Source organism: Rhinocladiella mackenziei, assembly GCF_000835555.1.
Source record: "Rhinocladiella mackenziei CBS 650.93 unplaced genomic scaffold supercont1.6, whole genome shotgun sequence".
Classification (NCBI taxonomy): Eukaryota; Fungi; Ascomycota; class Eurotiomycetes; order Chaetothyriales; family Herpotrichiellaceae; genus Rhinocladiella; species Rhinocladiella mackenziei.
In genome coordinates this window covers 494940-512202 of record NW_013550599.1, presented here as the reverse complement: position 1 = coordinate 512202, position 17263 = coordinate 494940, and the positions used below count along the sequence as shown (strand labels likewise).

The window sequence follows — 17263 nt, the reverse complement described above, 5'->3', positions numbered from 1 at the left end:
TGTTTCGTTCCACCCAATTTGTCCAGTCGTAGTCGAGAAGTCCGGTTTAGGCATCCAGTGTTCTACAGCTCGCCGCCTTTGACGTCGCTCTAAGAACCTCCCTCATCAAACTCGCTCCCCAGAATGTGTTTGATATCATCTTCACATCCTGGAGCGTACTCGCAAAGGCCCCAGCGATGAATCTCGTTGATCCATGAGAGCAATCCGCGAACTTCTGATCCAGCCTTACAAGTCCCATCATCAAGTTTTTGTATTTTGCAGCCAGCCCAAGCCTCATTGGCTATTTTGGGCTCAAAGAGCCACACAGTCCAATTTTCTTTCTCCATCGTCAATCCGTAATGACGAACCAGTTTCCATTGCTCTGGAGTAGGATGAGGATTGGCGTCGAGCTTCAAGTGATATCGATTGAACAAGGAAATCAAGCCTGCAGCGGCTACCTGGTTCTCCACGGTCCGCGTGTCATCAGTTGTGGCTTTAAACTCAATCGAGAAATAGGGACAGAATGTAGCCAAGGCCTCGCGATACACGACATGGCGGATGCTTGCTCGATAATCGGGATTTATGATCTTGTCGCAAAGCCAGAATTGACAGTCGGGGTAAATGTCGAAGACAAAGCGCTTGGAAGGAGGAGAGTTCGGAGAGAGGATTGGAGGCGCACGCCACAAGCGGGATTCGTGGTATTCGCGGGGCTTGAGCGACCATTCCACAGACCGTACAGCACAAAGCTGCCGTCTAGTGTCATCTGCTAGGAGGCCGTACTGCCCAATGAACAGATTCTGCAAAGCATATGCCTTGAACTCAGGTTCTGGAAGTCCTGCCTCCCCTAGGCTGCGATAGGCCGTGTGCACGGATTCCACAAAGCCGGCGCCCATTGCTGGGAAGATCGAATCGTCTACATCCCGTTCAACTCTTCCTGCCAGGCTCTTCTGAACAATGGATCTGTAGAATTCGCATGATTCCGCCAGGTTCGAAGGTGGTTCGGAGCGAAAATAGGCGTAAGCCCCTGCCACAGAGCCCAGACTCACATCTGTGTCTCGATTCATGTCAACACCCCGCGGAATTAACTGAGTGTGTTCGAAGTCGACGTCGCGGACCGTGGCGGTTTTGACGCTCTGTTTTCTGCTGGTAGCTGTTATAGAGGTAGGTGCTGTGAAAGAACCTGCTGGATCCTCATCTGTTGTAGGGTTTTCAGGTGACGGATTTGGCTTATTCAGGCGGGCCTCGTTCCTGACTTGGCTGGATTTCGTTGGGCGTAAGTATGACGGATTTTTTGGTGCCATGACTTCTCGCCAAAGCAGTTCGACTCGGTATGGATCGGTCTCCTTGATTTTGTCGGCGGAGAATTGTGGGCAGGCTGAGTGATCTCGTCTCCGACCCCGAGACAGTGTTGTAGTCTTTCGCTGGGCAGTGGTGGTCGACGTTGTTGCTTTGCGCTCAGGCTTAGAAAGGGAAAACGGAGGACGAAGTGCGGAACGGTTGCCTGTTTTTAATGAGTCACGCAATTCACTTCCCATTGAATCTGCACCTCCTGGATGTACAATATCCAGTGGAGTATGGGATACCGTTATCACGTTCGTCATCGTCAGAGTATCTCGTCTTCTGTCATTTTGAGCTTTGCCGGACCTGATATGCAGCTTAGATGCAGTTGCGGAATCTTGAGGCGTGAATTTTGCTAGGCAAGATAGAGAGCTGGAGGGGTTTGTTTACTTGACGCGCTTGTCCACGTGACTCTGCCGCACTTTCTACCCCCGGGTCATGTCTGGTGCGCTAACTCTTCCATCCTCCTTGGCATCCTCAGAACTTTCAGCATTCCATTGGCAACGTTGACAAGCCACACTCAACTTGGAATCTAATTGATTGATTGAAAGCGTAAGCTTTCTTTTAAATCCCGACCCCCCTACACGTGACCTCGATTCGTCGGCCAGGGGAAAAAAAGGGCAGTAACGTGACTTAGGCCGCATGCCGCCAAGAATTACCAAGACCAACGTGGCCGGCTCCATCACGTGATTCTCGAGCGCAGCGAGGCCTGGGGGTTTGGGGGCAATACAAAAGCTACGCTTTTATCCCCCGCGGAATATCCTGTCCGGGGCCCCTAGTTTTCTAGTATTTGACTCACCCTCACGCTTCGAATTTGGCAAGATTGGGTGAGGGTGGCTTGAACTTACTTGGGTATTGCGAGCAGGTTAGCCAGCAAAGTGTTGGCCAATCACGTGACACGTTGCCTTGGCAACGTGTCACGTGAGACAGTTGGCTTGGCAACTTTCCTTCTTCTCAGTATTGCTCTCTTGTTAAACAGAAAATAACACATTCTTTCTCTAGACTCCACAGTCTATCACAAAGAGCAACCATAGGCGTGTGCTATTTATATCAAGAGACGTGATCGAGCCCGCCTGTATATGGGCCTAGCGTCTGGAAGAGCATCTAGAGTGGATCTGCCTCAGCTGTGCCTTCTGGCGGAGGGGAGACACCTAATCCTCTCCTTGGAGAAGTTCTCCGCCTCTCCTTTTCAATTCTTCTTGTCTTTATTCTCCCTATTCTCATCACTTCGCGCGGGGACCAAGTCGTGACATTTTCCTTGGAGGAGGAACGCAGAAGACCAATCAAGCTCAAGCCGCGTGAAGGAGAAGCTTTCGCCAAGGAGGAGTAAAAATCCGCCTTCGTATGCTCCCGCTACGGCTATCTCCCTGCATGAGTCATCCTAGCGAAATCAGAAAAAGTATCTACCATCACCAGTGGTCTAGGACAACGCGTCTTGAGATTTCAGCGCTGAAGACTCGGGAATCAGGAAGAGGCGGAATTTGTCAGGAATTTCAAGCCCAGAATCATCCTCAGTATTCAATCCAACGGAATAGGAAAACATTGAGAGCGTCAGTTCAAACCGGGGTCCTACAAGCCTTGCCTACCAGTGCGTTACCATGAACGCGGCCGTCTCCCCGTATTTGCATGACCATGTGATTCTTCTCCTTGACACACCGGACTTTGAGAACCCGCCGACGTGGTTGAGTGAGAACTTTAATATCATTGAGGGAGGGACGCATGCAGGTGAGTTGGTCCCGATAAGAAACGCCCTTGCTCTTTCCATCCCGTCCTCCTTCTGATCCGAGTGATTTGTTTCCCCCCCCCTTCTACCATTGCACGCAAACTGGAATATTCACATCCTTCCTTGACCTAAGGTGGCTCCTCACGCAACAAACTCATCATCTTCGCCGACGGGACGTACATCGAACTACTCAACTGGATCACGGAGCCTAAGGAGTTCTTCGACTGGGCCCCCAAATCACCCGGCTTGATCGACTTCGCCCTCACAACGCCAACTTCTGCCCAAGAAACGCATAGCGCCGTTACCACACGGCTTCAATCGGACCAAGGCGACGGCAAGCTCGGCGTACGCTTCAAATCTCCCCTCTTCGGCGGCCGCAAGCGCAAGGACGGCCAGCAAGTAGAATGGTACGTGACGAAGCCGTTGTTTGACAACTCTGCACCCAATGTCCCTCAACCGGCGGAAAAGCGTTTTCCCACCGGCCGTCTCGACACCCCATTCTTCTGCCACGACGTAACGGAGCGGTCTCTCCGTGTCCCCTACGCTGATACTTCTATCTCGACCCACCCGTGCGGCGCCAAGGGGATTCTCTCTGTCGAAGTCCTGGTCCCCGAGGAGAAAATCGATAGCTACATAAAACTGTATTCTTCAGTGACCGACTCTGAACCCAAAGTCCATGGCGGATACCGATATCGACCGACGACGAGTGTGAGTTTTCACCTCAGCGTGCCGAACAAGGACGAGCCTACGATGAAAGAGCTGCTAGGCAGAGTAGGGATTGAGATCCGCGTGCCCCGCGACAGTGAGGATGAGGCGTGGCTCAAGAACAGAGGTGTAGGCATTAGGGAGGTTAGGATCTTTGCGCCGGCCGGCGGGGAGGATGAGGTTGATGAGCGGCCGCTGGATGGTGAGGGGATCGGCGCGAGTTTGGTGCTTGTCAGGGAACCGGAGGGGTGTTAAATACAATACGACGGACGAGGTAGGGGTATTGAGAAGAGTGGTTCGTCATGTGGAGGCGCGCTGTTTCATTTGCGGGCGTAACGACTTGCGGCCGAAATATGGATGGGGACATCATGTTATGTCGACGTATGAATAGCTATGCTAGCTGCTTTGCTCCTTAGCCGAAACATTCACGCCTGACTCTCTAAGATAATAGGGGACGCGAGATCCGCCCCTTCTTGTCCTTCAATTTCTACCTTGCCATTGCCCAAGAGCCAGTATCAGTTTGTGTGCTGGCACTAGTATTCAATCCCATAGTCTCCCCCAAACAACACACCAAGTGTGGAGAAGACTGATACCCAAATATGTTTCAAGAACTCAAGGCTAGGGAGGACGATCGGATTAGTATAGCGTGTGCAGACAGGAGGTTAGGCCCGCCAGCCATGCGTGTATTTGGATGTGCCGAAGTTTCTGTGATCCCGTACCGTAGTCCTGAATTGGGAAGAAGTGTTCTACACATCGTGCTTCTACACAATGGCTCATTTCAATGAATACTGGGCCCTTGCTCCTAGTAGTCAGACGAGGGCTTATTCACCTTTCTGGACTAAATTTATCAAATCTAGACATCTGGAAAGATACTCGGTCCTTGTCCGAGAAATGTGAGGAGCAATGAAACAATTAGGTGCTTTCTGCAAAGGGTCTGTGGGCGGCAGGAGCTCTGGATCAGCCACGTCGAGAGCGGCACCTGAAAGCAGGCCTTGCTCTAAAGCATTGATGAGGGATAGCTGGTCGAGGGTAGCATCCCTTGCTACGTTAACAAGGAAGCAAAGTCTGTTCGTGCTTCGGGATTTGAAGGACCCTGAAAGGATGGAAAATTCGTGAGTTGTGAACATAGACTGCATTTGGGGATCCAATAGTAGACGGATGACCGGGAGATCCAAGCCAGATGAGAGGAAGCTGAGTAGTGAGCTTGTATCATTTCCGGAATACCTGGAGCAATCAGTCCGGTATGAAAATAATATGGAGTCCGCCTTGATAATTCTGGAAGACTCACCATACTGACACTATAGATCCATTGGTGTTTCCGGTCCCCGGTACCATATACGCTTCATCTCGACGAGACTTTGGGTCTGGACGGGGTTTGGCCGTATAAGCGTGAATGTGTATCCCTATCCCTGCGAATACTCTGGCGAATTTTGATTTGTTTCGAATAATATTAGAGAAGAACACAAAGGGAAAAGGAAAAAAGAAAACCAAATATCACATGTTCATTGGCAAGCTTTGGTTGGTAGCTGACCTACTTTTTCGTCCGATGCTGCCATATCCAGCAATTCCCCGATTAAGCCAGCACAGTCATCGGCACCGATTCGGCAATGGGAGGATCATGGACTCCCGAAGAAGTGGTGACAGGCATATCGAATTGTTGAATCATCAGGTGAGTGGCAACATGATCGATTCCCGCAGAGGCGAGCTGGATGAGTCTGAGACTTTGAGAAAGCGTTGGGCTTTAATAATCTTGGACTGCCTCTGAGATGTTCGACAATCCCCTTGGAATCTCTATGGTGCTCGGCATATTTAGAGCTATGCGAGGGAGAAGTTACATTTCCCTCTCTGGCTATGAAATCTTCGAGTATGCATCTTTCAGTGCTCGTTTGCTGTCCTCATCAAATTCCAAAGCCTTATCCAGCCTTCCACCATCCCAGTGTGCAAATGGGTGTCCCATGCCTTTGTAAATCTTCAGGGTGCTTGGTGTACCATCTTTGATCAGCTTTTCATGATATGCAATAGCCTCAGACGCCAAAGGGTCAATCTCGGCCACATGGATAGAAGCCGGTGCTAGATTTGCATGGGAAGAAGCCGTGATCGGAGAAGCGGTAAATTCATTTGCTTTTTGGCGGCGACTCCCTTTTTAACGAAAGCGTTAGTGAAGAAACAACGGTCCAAGGCAAAGTATACATACCAGGATCGGTCCCGAGCCAAAGATTATAAAACCAAACCAGTCGTTGGAACGGTAGCATGGGGGCGAATTCATTGGTAATATAGCTGTCATATGGCTGTGTCCCAGGCGCGCATGACCCCTCGATCGGAATATACCTCGCATCAATGACGGGGACGATGAGCATTTGTAAAACAAGAGGATATGGGATAGAAGGATCACCTCGAGCCTTCAAGGCGACAACGGCTGCGAGACATCCACCGGCCGAGAGGCCCCCTACAGAGACACGCTTCAGATCCACTCTGAGGTGGTCTGTCTGTGAAACAACCCATTTAAGTGCAGTCCAGCAGTCATTGACAGGGACGGGATGGGGATATTCAGGTGCAAGGCGATAGTCGACATTGACGACAATGCAGCCAATGCCTTCGCAGACCTGTCGACACCAATGTTCATCTGCTTTGAGATTTCCAATCACGAACCCACCTCCATGGTAGTCCACATGGGCTGGCAGTTTGCCGTCCGGGCTCCGTAATCCACCTTTGGTGATCGCTGTTTGCGAGGGGTAGTATACCTCAACTTTGATCGATCCTTGGGGATCGGATACCGGAATTTCATATATCGTGGCGCTGCCACATGCTGGAGAAGGTCCGGCCACCAAGTGAGTGGGAAACGAATACTTTGGCCGATCAGCGTTGTATATCTCGTAAGAGACTTGGTCTGCACGAAGATGATTTGCTACTCATTCAGAACACAAGAGTCAGCAATGCGTCTGGCGTAGGTGCTAGAGATGGAGGATGACTGGCTCGAAGTGAACTCAGCAATCATATACTGTGAGATCTAGCCCATGGGGTGTTCTCTCGGTTCTGAACCAAAGTGCTAATAAAAGGAAAAATTACCGTCCCACGTACACTGATATTGATTATAAATTTCGGCAAACTGAGGATCAATTCTGGCCAAGACCGACTCATGAAGCGCATTGACGGGCACTTCAGCAGATGCTTCGTTGGAATCTCCCATATCGGTGAAGATGGGGGAAAGAGAGTGGCGAGTGAGCATGAAGCCGTGGCCGTTCTCGCAGGCCACCAAGGGCTGTCTCACTCGTTCTGAAAAGGTGTTATCTAGGGGGAGTTGAATATCGGTGTTCGCTATCTGGCAGATGTCTTCTTGTTTTGAAGAGTGTCTGCCCCAATAGCCGATGCGAAATCAAATGCAGGCTGGAGACGACAAGCAAGACGGAGAACGACGTCGTTCTGAAAGAGTGGAGGCATTGATTATCTACGGAGTACATCATCGCAGTATCAATAGCACTAAGCCGAAGTCGGCGTCGTAATCTTCCTGATCTGGATTGGGCTGATCTAGGATGGAGATGTGCAGGAATCAACAGATTGTATCACAGCTTATTGTCCCTCCTCTCCGCTTCTGGATGCTGACCAACTCTCAGCCTTGCGCCTCCATCGACACTAATATCCTCGCCATTAACATAGCTTCCGGCCTTGCTGCAAAGGTAGAGGACAACTCCAGCAATATCCTGAGGTCTGCCTAATCTGCTCAGTGGATTTTGCTGGCCAACAAAATCTTCTCCGCCGAGATAATCTATCTGCGGATTCGCCAGACGGCTTGGAAAGAAGCCTGGCGCAATGATGTTGGTAGTGATGTGTTTTGGAGCGAGCTCTAAGGCAAGATTACGGCCAAGGTGATGGGCAGCCGCCTTCGACACCGAGTACATTATCGAGCCACGGGCGCCAATGTGCGGGACTATGATGCCCCCGACGGAGGAGGTGATGAGAATGCGAGATGGATCTTCCACTGTCGCGGAACGAGAAAGTAGAGGGACCATACTTGATGCCAAAATTCGTCAATCTTTCTTGATTCGGCCGGGGAAAATAGAACCAGAGGGGGAGGGTGTCAACATACAATCTCACCAAATTGAAGACTCCTCTCACATTCAGATCCAACGTCTTAATACTCTTCCAATCCTCAAAATCTTCGAAAGGGCCGCCCCAGCTAGCTGCCGCATTGGCAACTAGGATGTCCACTCCGCCATGGCATCCGTCCTTCTTCACTTCCTTCTCTACATCCTTGACGAACCGTTCAATCTGGTCGGTATGTCCCACGTTTGCGGGGATTGCCACGGCTCGTCCCGATATGTCGGCCAGGGAGTTCAACTTGTGGACAGCGGCCGACAAGTTATTGGCATCTCGAGCAGTGATGATGACTTTGGCACAGCCAGCTTGGAGGAAAGCCGTAGCAGCATAGAGACCTATTCCACGAGAACCTGGCGAGGAGGGAAGACATGACTGTCAGTTCAAGTGGAGAGGAGTGAAGGTAGATATAAAGCAGATAGGCAATGACACTCACCACCGGTGACAACAGCAATCTTCCCATCGAGTCGAAATAAGCCGTTGAGGTTTTTGATATCCGCCATCTCCAATCAAAGGCTCTGCTGGCCTCCTGGTAAGTCCTTCGCCAGGAGGTTAGGATTTTTTTGTTATCCTTGTAGGCTGAAAGTCTCTTTCCCACCACCTTGTCAACCTTGGAAAGCTCTGCGTCGCCGATTTAACTGCGCACCAGCACCGCTCAACTGACTCGCATTGGGACGTTTGAGCACCCGGAGAGCAATATGTCTTCTCCTGATCAGCTTTTCCCTCAAGTCTTTTCTGTTGAGAAGGTATCGGATCCAGTCCCTTGAACGTTCGACGAAACTTGAAACAGCGAAGACTTCGGCAGACAACTTGATCCGAGGCTGTGCTTGTTCAGCAATCACATCTTTCACTTACCTCATCTACATGATTATATTCGAATATGACTATCTGACTCGAGCAGTTGGAGAAGAGCGACTCCGGCTCATTGTCCCGAGGTCAAGCCTCGGTAGGCATCTGACCAATCACAAGCGGTACTCGCAATTAAGTATTGCAGTCCCGTACCGTCCAGCGTGGAACTGATATTTGCTATCATATCCAGAGATTGGCATGCTCTTTCTGTGCCCCTCGAAGAGTGTTCCATGTTCTCTAGTAATACAAACTTGACATATTTCTCCAAACCAACCAAGCTTTGATTCGTCGACATTCGTACTATCAAGCCGTAATTTCACACCTCCCAGGCTGAGATTGGCGAATTCAGGTTTGCTTCGGACCAGTGTCCGACTCGGTCACGACGTTGTTGTGACTTGGTAGATCTTTTCGATCGTCGTCATCTCGTCACCTCGCGTTATTTCTTCATTTGGTTTCTTGTGCTTTTTGTAACTTCGTTTCTGACTTGCGCTCTTACTCACTTGGCATCCCTTTTCGAGGTACCTCGGACTGTGATTCAAGGAATTCTAGATCTGATATTGATACTCGAAGTTTGGAGAGTCTTGGGCTTTGTTGTGTTGTCATCGGATGCCAGGCAGCAGCTTGAATGTCGTGTCATATGGTGATGTGAATAATGAAGCGAGGTTTGGATGTTCAGGAGCAATGTCTCCATTTCCTGCTTCCATGTTCAGGCTATCCCTGCAGTGGCTGTGAGCCTGTCCACGCCGGCGAGGATTTGTCTATATCATGACCAAGTGCATCAATATATTTTTTGGATGTGTAGTCCCTCTTTCTTGTTGCGCGTGCTCTAGTGACTGATAGAAAGGGATGGTAAAATCTTGACCTTATTGATATTCTGCATAACTCGGGTCATTTGCTGCCGCCGGAACGGTTCTGGCTCGTTTTGCTTCGAGAGATGCCGCAACCTGACCAAGTGTACTAGGTAGAATATCTAGCGAATTGATGGGTATGATGGGAACTAGAAGCTGAACTACCACGGTCTTGAATATTTCGCCGTGGCAGGAACGTTGACAAAATATTGAATCTCGAAGTATCCTCCTATGCTGATAGTGACATGTCCACGAGGAACCTCAAGCTCAAGTGCTCTAACATCGGAGGTATGTGAAGGGACTCCTTTCCAAGCACTTGACAGGGTTGTCAGGAGTCGCTTCCCACAACTCCGCCTCCACCTCCCAGACCTTCCTGAGGCGTGAGGTGCCTCCCTCTTGACGCCTCTCAGATCTCAGAGGACCTTCCTACATAGGAAGCTAACAAGAGAAGCTTAGTATCGAGCCAGTGCTTGTAGGTTTGCAAGCTCTCAAAAGTTTCAACCGCCAGACGGTTATGGTCATAAATTCGACAGGGAGAAGTCTCGCTCCATCTCTGCGGACGTTGCAGGGATAGAAAGGATATCGAACTCCGATTGAGCAAGGCTTGAAAGACCGCCATTCTTCCACCAACGAAAGATATTATGATCGTCGTCTTTCCACTCAATGAACTGATTGAAGTCATCTTTAACAGGTTCATATATCTCAATACTTCGGACCGTATCTCCATAAGCTGTACCACCAACCAATCACCATGCCAAGGCCTAAGTGAGGTTGAGAGGCGACTCCCAACGCCTCCCGCACCCTCTCAACGCTTCCGCGTCATCGAGGAGGCGATTCCTGACAACCCTGGGGCTTGATTTTTGGAGCGTAGCACTGCTAATGATCTCGGTGTCGGTGCGTCGAGGAAGTCGTAGGTGGTTTGAGCTCTTTTCAGAGGTTCTTGACGTGAGTATACCACAAGGTTCGCTTCCTCCAGTTGAACCTCGGTTTTCTTGATTGGTACTCAAGTTTGCCTGTGCAACCTTGCAGTCAACCTCAGTGTTTGAACTTCGGGTTCGCGCGCGAGGTAGAGAATGTCCGCGGCCAGGTGAGGACTCGGTAGACTCGCCAACACCCTTTCTGGTTCGTGAACTGTGAGCATCTAGACATTCCACACGTTTGTCTGACCACGCTTCTCTGTCCCCCTACCCTTATTATGATGGAAGGGCATAGGAAGTACCAGATAGAGGCTAGTCTGGGTGAATAAAAAGGTGGAAGGCTGAGCTTTAATGGGAGATTGATGCAGAAGGGAACAACTGATATTGTTGATTTCAGCTCCCACCATAAATCTGGACCGGGCAACGGATCATGAGAAGTGACCAACGAAGAAGGTGGAGCATTCTTTTCGTCAAACAATTCTGTGGCAAGCGAAAGGGAAATCCAGCATCTGTCATCATTGATTTCTTCCACCCCAATGATGTCGACAGACGCCTTCGAGATGTAAATTGGATTCAAATCTGGTTTTCGAGATCCTCCACCGTCGACTAGATGTAAATTTGTCCTTCTAGATTTTCATGGAGTGGTGAGGCATGAATGAAGGTAGGCGCAAGAGATGGCCGAAGGATCTCAGGTGATGGAGCAGCGCGATCCATAGCTCGGCTCGTCCTCTATCAGGTATGGCTTTGCTGTGCCGTCTAACTTTGTTGGTATTGTCCATGTGGGCAATTCTTGCATCGACCCATTGTCCCAAACCCGCCAGGTTACGAGGAAAGTTGCTGGTCGAAGACCTCCGCTCAGGGACATGGCAATGAAGACTGATAGTACTGGTGGCTCAACTGCCTAGGGTTGTTGCAAGATTTCGGGACCCTGACCGAAGAGCTGGAGGAGTAAGATACTCGGAAGATGTGGTATGTGAGAGAGCATCTGTCGACTCGATATCTGGCTAGAGCAGAGCCTGGACAGTTGAAGGCCTCGAGATTCGAAGGAATGGGAATTTTTGGGGTTGGGGGGGAGGTTTCCGCCTTCAGAAGATGTTCGATTTGCTAGGAGACACCGTTTTGAAGGGATCCTATTTCTGTTAACGAGGGCCTGACTCGGAATTATCATCAACCTCACCCTTCACCGTCCAGGGCTCCATCAGTTGTCGATGGATTCAACCTTGAGATCGGGATTCAGCTAAGGGGTCCTGAGGTCAGTCAAACGTGAGTTCTAGGTCGCAGAAAGGGAATGAAGATTCAGTTGCGGGCATAGTCTCAGATGGCAAAAAGCAGACTAAAGTCACGGCGGTGGTCCGAGGTACTTAGGACACGGCGTTGCGCAGGAACTGGCATTGATTTGTGCCTGTTCGCCTGGCCTCAAAATGAGAGACGCTGCACAGGAGATCTGGAAGCGCAACTTCATCTCTTGCAACAAACTTCTGGATCACTGAAAATCCAGCGCCTGCCAGACCTACCACTTTGCCTGAGTATTACTTTCAATGGGACACTGTTTTCCAGACAGGGCAGCCAATAACCAGGCTGAAGTCGTGTGTACGCACGCGAGCGCCATGTCCGTAACGACAACTCTTTCTGACATTGGAGCCTCGTGTCATCCGGCAGGCCGATCCTGCGGAATAACTCACTCAACGACTCCAAAGTTATGAGAAAAATAGATATCATCATGCAACTTGACTGCCAGACAAAAATCATTCGAATCCTTCAGTCGGAATAATGCCATGCCAGCAAAAGGTCTTTTCTTGGGCAGCCGTTTTCGGCCCAGTCGTAATAGCGCTGCGTTGGTTAGCCAGTGTCGATGTCCCAGTGGCCCTTCACCCAGTCATGTGAACTTCGCCGTCGCAGGCTATTGGGCATCTTGAGTGATGGTGCTGGTGCTGGTGCATTGGCCGAGGTCGACTGGCGGTTGGCCTTCAGAGGGATGGCCCATTTAGCTGTGGCCCGTCGGATGCCGGTGGACAGCATATTCCTCCAGTTTCCGGTTAGTCTTGTCCACAGCCCAACCTCTCCTTAACCACGATTGTCTCGAAAGTTGGACCGGCCAGCCGGGATGGAGTTGAGCTTGAGGGTGATCTGCGGGCAACTATTCACCTTTTGAAAACCAACCGATTTCTTGAGCAGAGATGCACACACGTAGGGAGGACCAGGTCGGTCCACGGAGAAAGACGACGCTGACAAGGCGGGGGAAGCAGATCTAAGAGGGCGACCAGGGATGTTGGCAACCGGCTACTGGAAGCTAGCAGGCTACAACCAAACTGCAGTTGGGTGGCTGTTCGCTCATCTGACGCCTACGGCGTCTCTCCTGACGTTGGATCAGCCTTGCTCCATCTTTCTTCTCGCAGAAAACTATGCCAACTACGGGAACATTATGCAGTACGGCCCAGCTCTCGTTGGCTCCCGCACCTCGATGGCCCCAGCATGAAAATTTTTTCCACGTGGCGTCCGCTTCAACCTCATCCTCTATGGTATTTTCCACCTTTCTAAACTCCGCCCAATGCAAGCGACGTTAGAGTTTTCACTCCCGGCAAAAAAAAGGCCTCCTACCTTGTTTGCTTCTGGCTTTTTTTTTTTTTTTTTTTTTCCCTCCCTTCTCCCCTTCCCCCCTTCTCCTTGGAAGAACACGACGAAACTTTTTTCACCCCACTGCCTGAGATGCCCTCGTATACCCATACGCCCTGACCGCTTCATCCAAAGTCACCGTGGATGGCGCAATGATCGGCTGGGTCCTTTCCTCCCTTTCCTAGGGCCACTCTGTTTAGCCTTTCCAGCGATCTCGGGTTCTGTCTAGCTTTTTGTCTTCGTCTCATGTACAGGACCCCGAGAGGTTGATTCCCTCTTTTTTGAGGGTCAGGAGGATACCACCCACTCCCTCCCCTACCACTCCATAGTCGCTAGGAAGAAGCACACCTTTCGGAGCCAGCTCGCGCTTTCATAAGCCCTGTCTTGCCTCCGCACTTCCGTGGTCCTTCCCCTCCCTGTGCAAATTTTTGTTAGCTCATTTGATTACCTCACGACATCCCATCTTCCAGGCATCTTATTGCTTTACATCTCTTATCTCTATTTTCAATTGTCAACTATCTATCTGTTTACGTTTTTGTTATCAGATCATTCAGGCGCGCGTCTATTCTTGCTATCTTGGTCGCGTATCTCGACCCTTTTATCGGCGCTTATGCCAGGCACGTTGCATTAGACTCGGTTGCGTGGAGCAGGCATGGGCTCTGTTGCAAACGCCGACGTCACGCTGCCCGACGTTGTGGTCCCAAAGCGTGAATCTAGTATCGACAGATATACGTCGTCTTCAGCCTCGACGCCCGAACCGGGCGACGCCGCGGGAGGCAGCTCGGAGCAGGCGACCCAAGAGCCAACTCCCGTTCCCAAGCGCAAGGGAGGCAGGAAACCAGTGAGTTCAGTTACATTTTCTTCCCAGAGATCATCATTGCTCACGCGACCGGCTAGATCTATGCGACATCAGAGGAACGAAAGCAAAGAAACCGCCAAGCGCAAGCGGCCTTTCGCGAACGACGAACGGAATACATCAAACAACTCGAGACCACTATTCAGCACCATGAGGAGACTCTCCAGAATCTCCAGCAGAGCCATCGTGCGGCTGCGGATGAGTGTTTGATGTTACGATACAAGAACTCGTTGTTGGAGCGCATTCTCCTCGAGAAGGGTGAGGGCCCCCGTCCGCACCCCTTCCGAAAGCTGTGCTAACCTCTACAACCCAGGTATTGATGTCCAGGCTGAACTCGCCCTCAAAGGGAGTCCCAACCTTCGACCCCATCGCGCCCCTCCCATCACCGGTCAGGCATCGCCTATGCAGAAGGCAATGTTGAGCCGACAGCAGCAAGCGAAGAACCGGCCGGTGATGGCACCCCCCATTCAGACTGTAAATCCATCTTCCCAGGCTGGCGGACAACGAAATTTCGCAGGCTCACCTACAGGGCAGCCCACTCCCCCATCCCAGCATTCCTCCCCTTCGACAGCAAGATCGCCTGGATTTGCTTTGCAAGGTGGGATGACCTCACCTGCGACGGAGATGGCAGCTCAGCAAACCCAACAGCACCAACAGGCACGGCCTTTACCCCCTTCCCAGCAAAACCCATTCCCGTCGCAGCATAGGGCTCAGGCACGATCCATATCCACCCCGGGCGCTTCACAAGCGTTCCCTCCGCGAACGCAACCGACCTCTAGTGTACAAGATAGTTACTATCCAGCTTCATTCCAGAAGCATTATACTCAACTCGGCAAGCTGACCCGTTCCTTCTTCCCCCCCTCCCCCGCTTGTGGAGCTTTGTTCGTCCTAGACTGAGTCCGTGAGAACAGAACAGGAGTACGATGCGCAAGCCGATATGATAGATGAAATGGACGGCGACGATGTCGACACGGACAGTTTCATCCCGAACTTTCGACTCCCTCCCATGACCACGGCGTCGGGCATCCCCATAGGCATGCAAGCATCGCCGCCAATGACGACTGGTGCCGCAAGCGACGGCGGAGGTGGCGGCGGCGTTTTGATCGATCCTTACGACCCGATGTTGGATGCGGACCCTTTCGGCTTAACAGCGAGTATGCATTTTCCGAATCCCTACGCATATCCACCAACGCAGCCTCGGAGGTGAGGAACTTGAAGGTACAAAACGTATGGCATTTTCATATCGGTGACTTTATTCTTTAGCCCGGGATCGAAACTGGGTGTTGGGCACAAAGTAGACATTTTAGCGACGGCGCTCTTGCTAATTGACGTGGTTGGGATGATACAAATATACCATTGTGGATGCATGGATGTCGGCGGTCAGGGGGACACTCGACTTTACGACCACAGCAGTATGATTGAGGACGATTATTTGTACATATCCCACCAATAACACTGATCTTTTACATATTGGCCAATCCCCTACCTCGCCTTTGACTCTCTGAGGTGTCCTGGGTACGTACCTAAGTCCCTGCAACCCGGCGCCTGCCTGTCACGTGACCATCAGCTAACGCGGAGCATCAGGACCACCAAATGCGACTGATTTCACATTCGAGCGCCAAGATTGTGCGGAAGTCGAATGATGATTTTGTCTCTTGCTCAATCGGCACGGCCTTTGCACCCAACTATCTCTTATACCAGACTCAACCTTCCTCGACTCGACAAGGTCCTGCATCTAGGGACGTTGTCCAGGTCGAGCGTCTCACCTCTCAATACTCGAGTTGGAGTTTTAATCAAGGAAGCCTTCACGGAAGGCGCTCGAGAGGCAACGTCATGGCCGACGTCAAGAGCAAGGTGAGCATCAGCTAAAGCGAATTTTTTCCCCGTTCCCATTTTACGATATCGTTATCGAGCGGCTACTGACTGTTTTGATTCTAGAACCTCTACGAGCTATTGGGTATGGATTCCTTTCGCGCATCTTTCCAAATTGTCTTTCCATTGACATGAGAACCCAGGCAACACCTCGGATCAGGATTCTGACCGCGAGCCTGATCCACCTACCAAAGCCGTCGACAAACCAGCTGCTCGACATGGCAAACGCGATGCTCCAAAGACAGCCCCTACCGAACCTGAAAGCGTAGCCACCCGTGGCCGCGGTGGACGTCGCGGCGGTGGATTTACTGGAAATGAAGCAGGTACATGAGAGACTGGAAATCTGGAAGTGAGAAAATACCATTTTGCTGACTGCCAGGGAAGCATTCCGCGATCGCGCCACCGGTAGAAACTTCAACCGCGATCAACCAACTGACGGCGGTGGTCAAGATGGCTACGGCAATCGTCCGGGTCGTGAACGCGGCCCCGGCACGCGACGAGTCGGACGTGGACCCTGGGGACCACGTCGAGCCGGCGACCGCCATAGTCGCACTGGCGTAACGTGAGGACCATTGCGAACCTCTCGTCTCAATCTCAATGCTAACCAAGTCAGTGACCATCCGAAGCAAGTGGAACATGGATGGGGTGAAAACACCGGCGATGGTGAATGGGCTGACGAAAAGGCTGGAGAGGTCATTGCCAAAGAAGAAGACAAGGAAGAAGCCAAAGAAGGTGGATGGGATGCCAGCCAGAACACTACATGGAATGAAAACCCAGAGCCCACCACCATTCCCGAGGATGACGAGGCAGTCCCCGAACCTGAACCTGAGCCAGAGGATACCAGCAAATCATATGCCGACTACTTGGCAGAACAAGCCGCTAAGAAAATGGAGGGACTTGGTCTCAAGGAAGCTCGAGCACCCAACGAAGGCGCAAAGGAGAACAAGAAATGGAAGTCGGCCAAGGAATTGACAAGAGACGAGAACGAGGACTACTTCAAGGGCGAGGAGAAGTCGAAAGCCCACCGAGAGCGAACCACAAAGAAAGAATTCCTCGACATTGACTACAGCTTCAAGGAACAGCCACGTGAATCTCGTGGCCGTGGTGGCCGCGGTGGCGGCAGCGGCACCAGAGGACGTGGTGATCGTGGCGAATTCCGTGGCGGACGTGGACGTGGACGTGGTGAATCACGTGGCGAGTCTCGTGGTCGTGGCCGTGGTCGTGGCGGCGATGGTCCAGGTGTCGCCGTCAACGACGAGAACGCTTTTCCCAGCCTTGGTGGAAAGTGAGGTCGAACAATGTCATCTTCTGACAGCACCGCAAACTCAATACCAAAAACATCCCCTTCGACATACCGCGCAACCTCCGACTTTGTACAAGTGAAAAGCACACTCATTGACTCGAGCCTCAAATTTCTCCTGGCGACTCCGGGCCGGGGGGCACGCATTTACAGGAGAAAGATCGGGTTTGA

General features: G+C 51.3%; 5 protein-coding genes across 5 annotated transcripts; 2 read left to right on the top strand and 3 right to left on the bottom strand.

The window, feature by feature from the left end:
• Positions 1 to 89: 89 nt before the first annotated feature.
• On the bottom strand, positions 90 to 1580 carry Z518_07988 (uncharacterized protein; the record flags this gene model as incomplete). Its single annotated transcript, XM_013413731.1, has 1 exon — positions 90 to 1580. One exon carries the CDS (start codon positions 1578 to 1580, stop codon positions 90 to 92), a length of 1491 nt encoding a protein of 496 aa, XP_013269185.1.
• Positions 1581 to 2915: 1335 nt separating this feature from the next.
• On the top strand, positions 2916 to 4000 carry Z518_07987 (uncharacterized protein; the record flags this gene model as incomplete). The annotated part of the gene is made up of 2 exons (XM_013413730.1): positions 2916 to 3042; positions 3174 to 4000. 2 exons carry the CDS (start codon positions 2916 to 2918, stop codon positions 3998 to 4000), a joined length of 954 nt encoding a protein of 317 aa, XP_013269184.1.
• Positions 4001 to 5594: 1594 nt separating this feature from the next.
• Z518_07986 (uncharacterized protein) lies at positions 5595 to 6932 on the bottom strand (the record flags this gene model as incomplete). Its single annotated transcript, XM_013413729.1, has 3 exons — positions 5595 to 5884; positions 5940 to 6650; positions 6824 to 6932. The coding sequence occupies 3 exons, from the start codon at positions 6930 to 6932 to the stop codon at positions 5595 to 5597; spliced, it is 1110 nt and encodes a 369-aa protein (XP_013269183.1).
• A 373-nt stretch (positions 6933 to 7305) lies between these two features.
• Z518_07985 (uncharacterized protein) lies at positions 7306 to 8340 on the bottom strand (the record flags this gene model as incomplete). Its single annotated transcript, XM_013413728.1, has 3 exons — positions 7306 to 7753; positions 7830 to 8190; positions 8274 to 8340. The coding sequence occupies 3 exons, from the start codon at positions 8338 to 8340 to the stop codon at positions 7306 to 7308; spliced, it is 876 nt and encodes a 291-aa protein (XP_013269182.1).
• Positions 8341 to 13716: 5376 nt separating this feature from the next.
• On the top strand, positions 13717 to 17081 carry Z518_07984 (uncharacterized protein; the record flags this gene model as incomplete). Its single annotated transcript, XM_013413727.1, has 9 exons — positions 13717 to 13905; positions 13962 to 14178; positions 14234 to 14764; positions 14832 to 15123; positions 15537 to 15774; positions 15859 to 15877; positions 15936 to 16115; positions 16177 to 16354; positions 16406 to 17081. 9 exons carry the CDS (start codon positions 13717 to 13719, stop codon positions 17079 to 17081), a joined length of 2520 nt encoding a protein of 839 aa, XP_013269181.1.
• Positions 17082 to 17263: the final 182 nt, after the last annotated feature.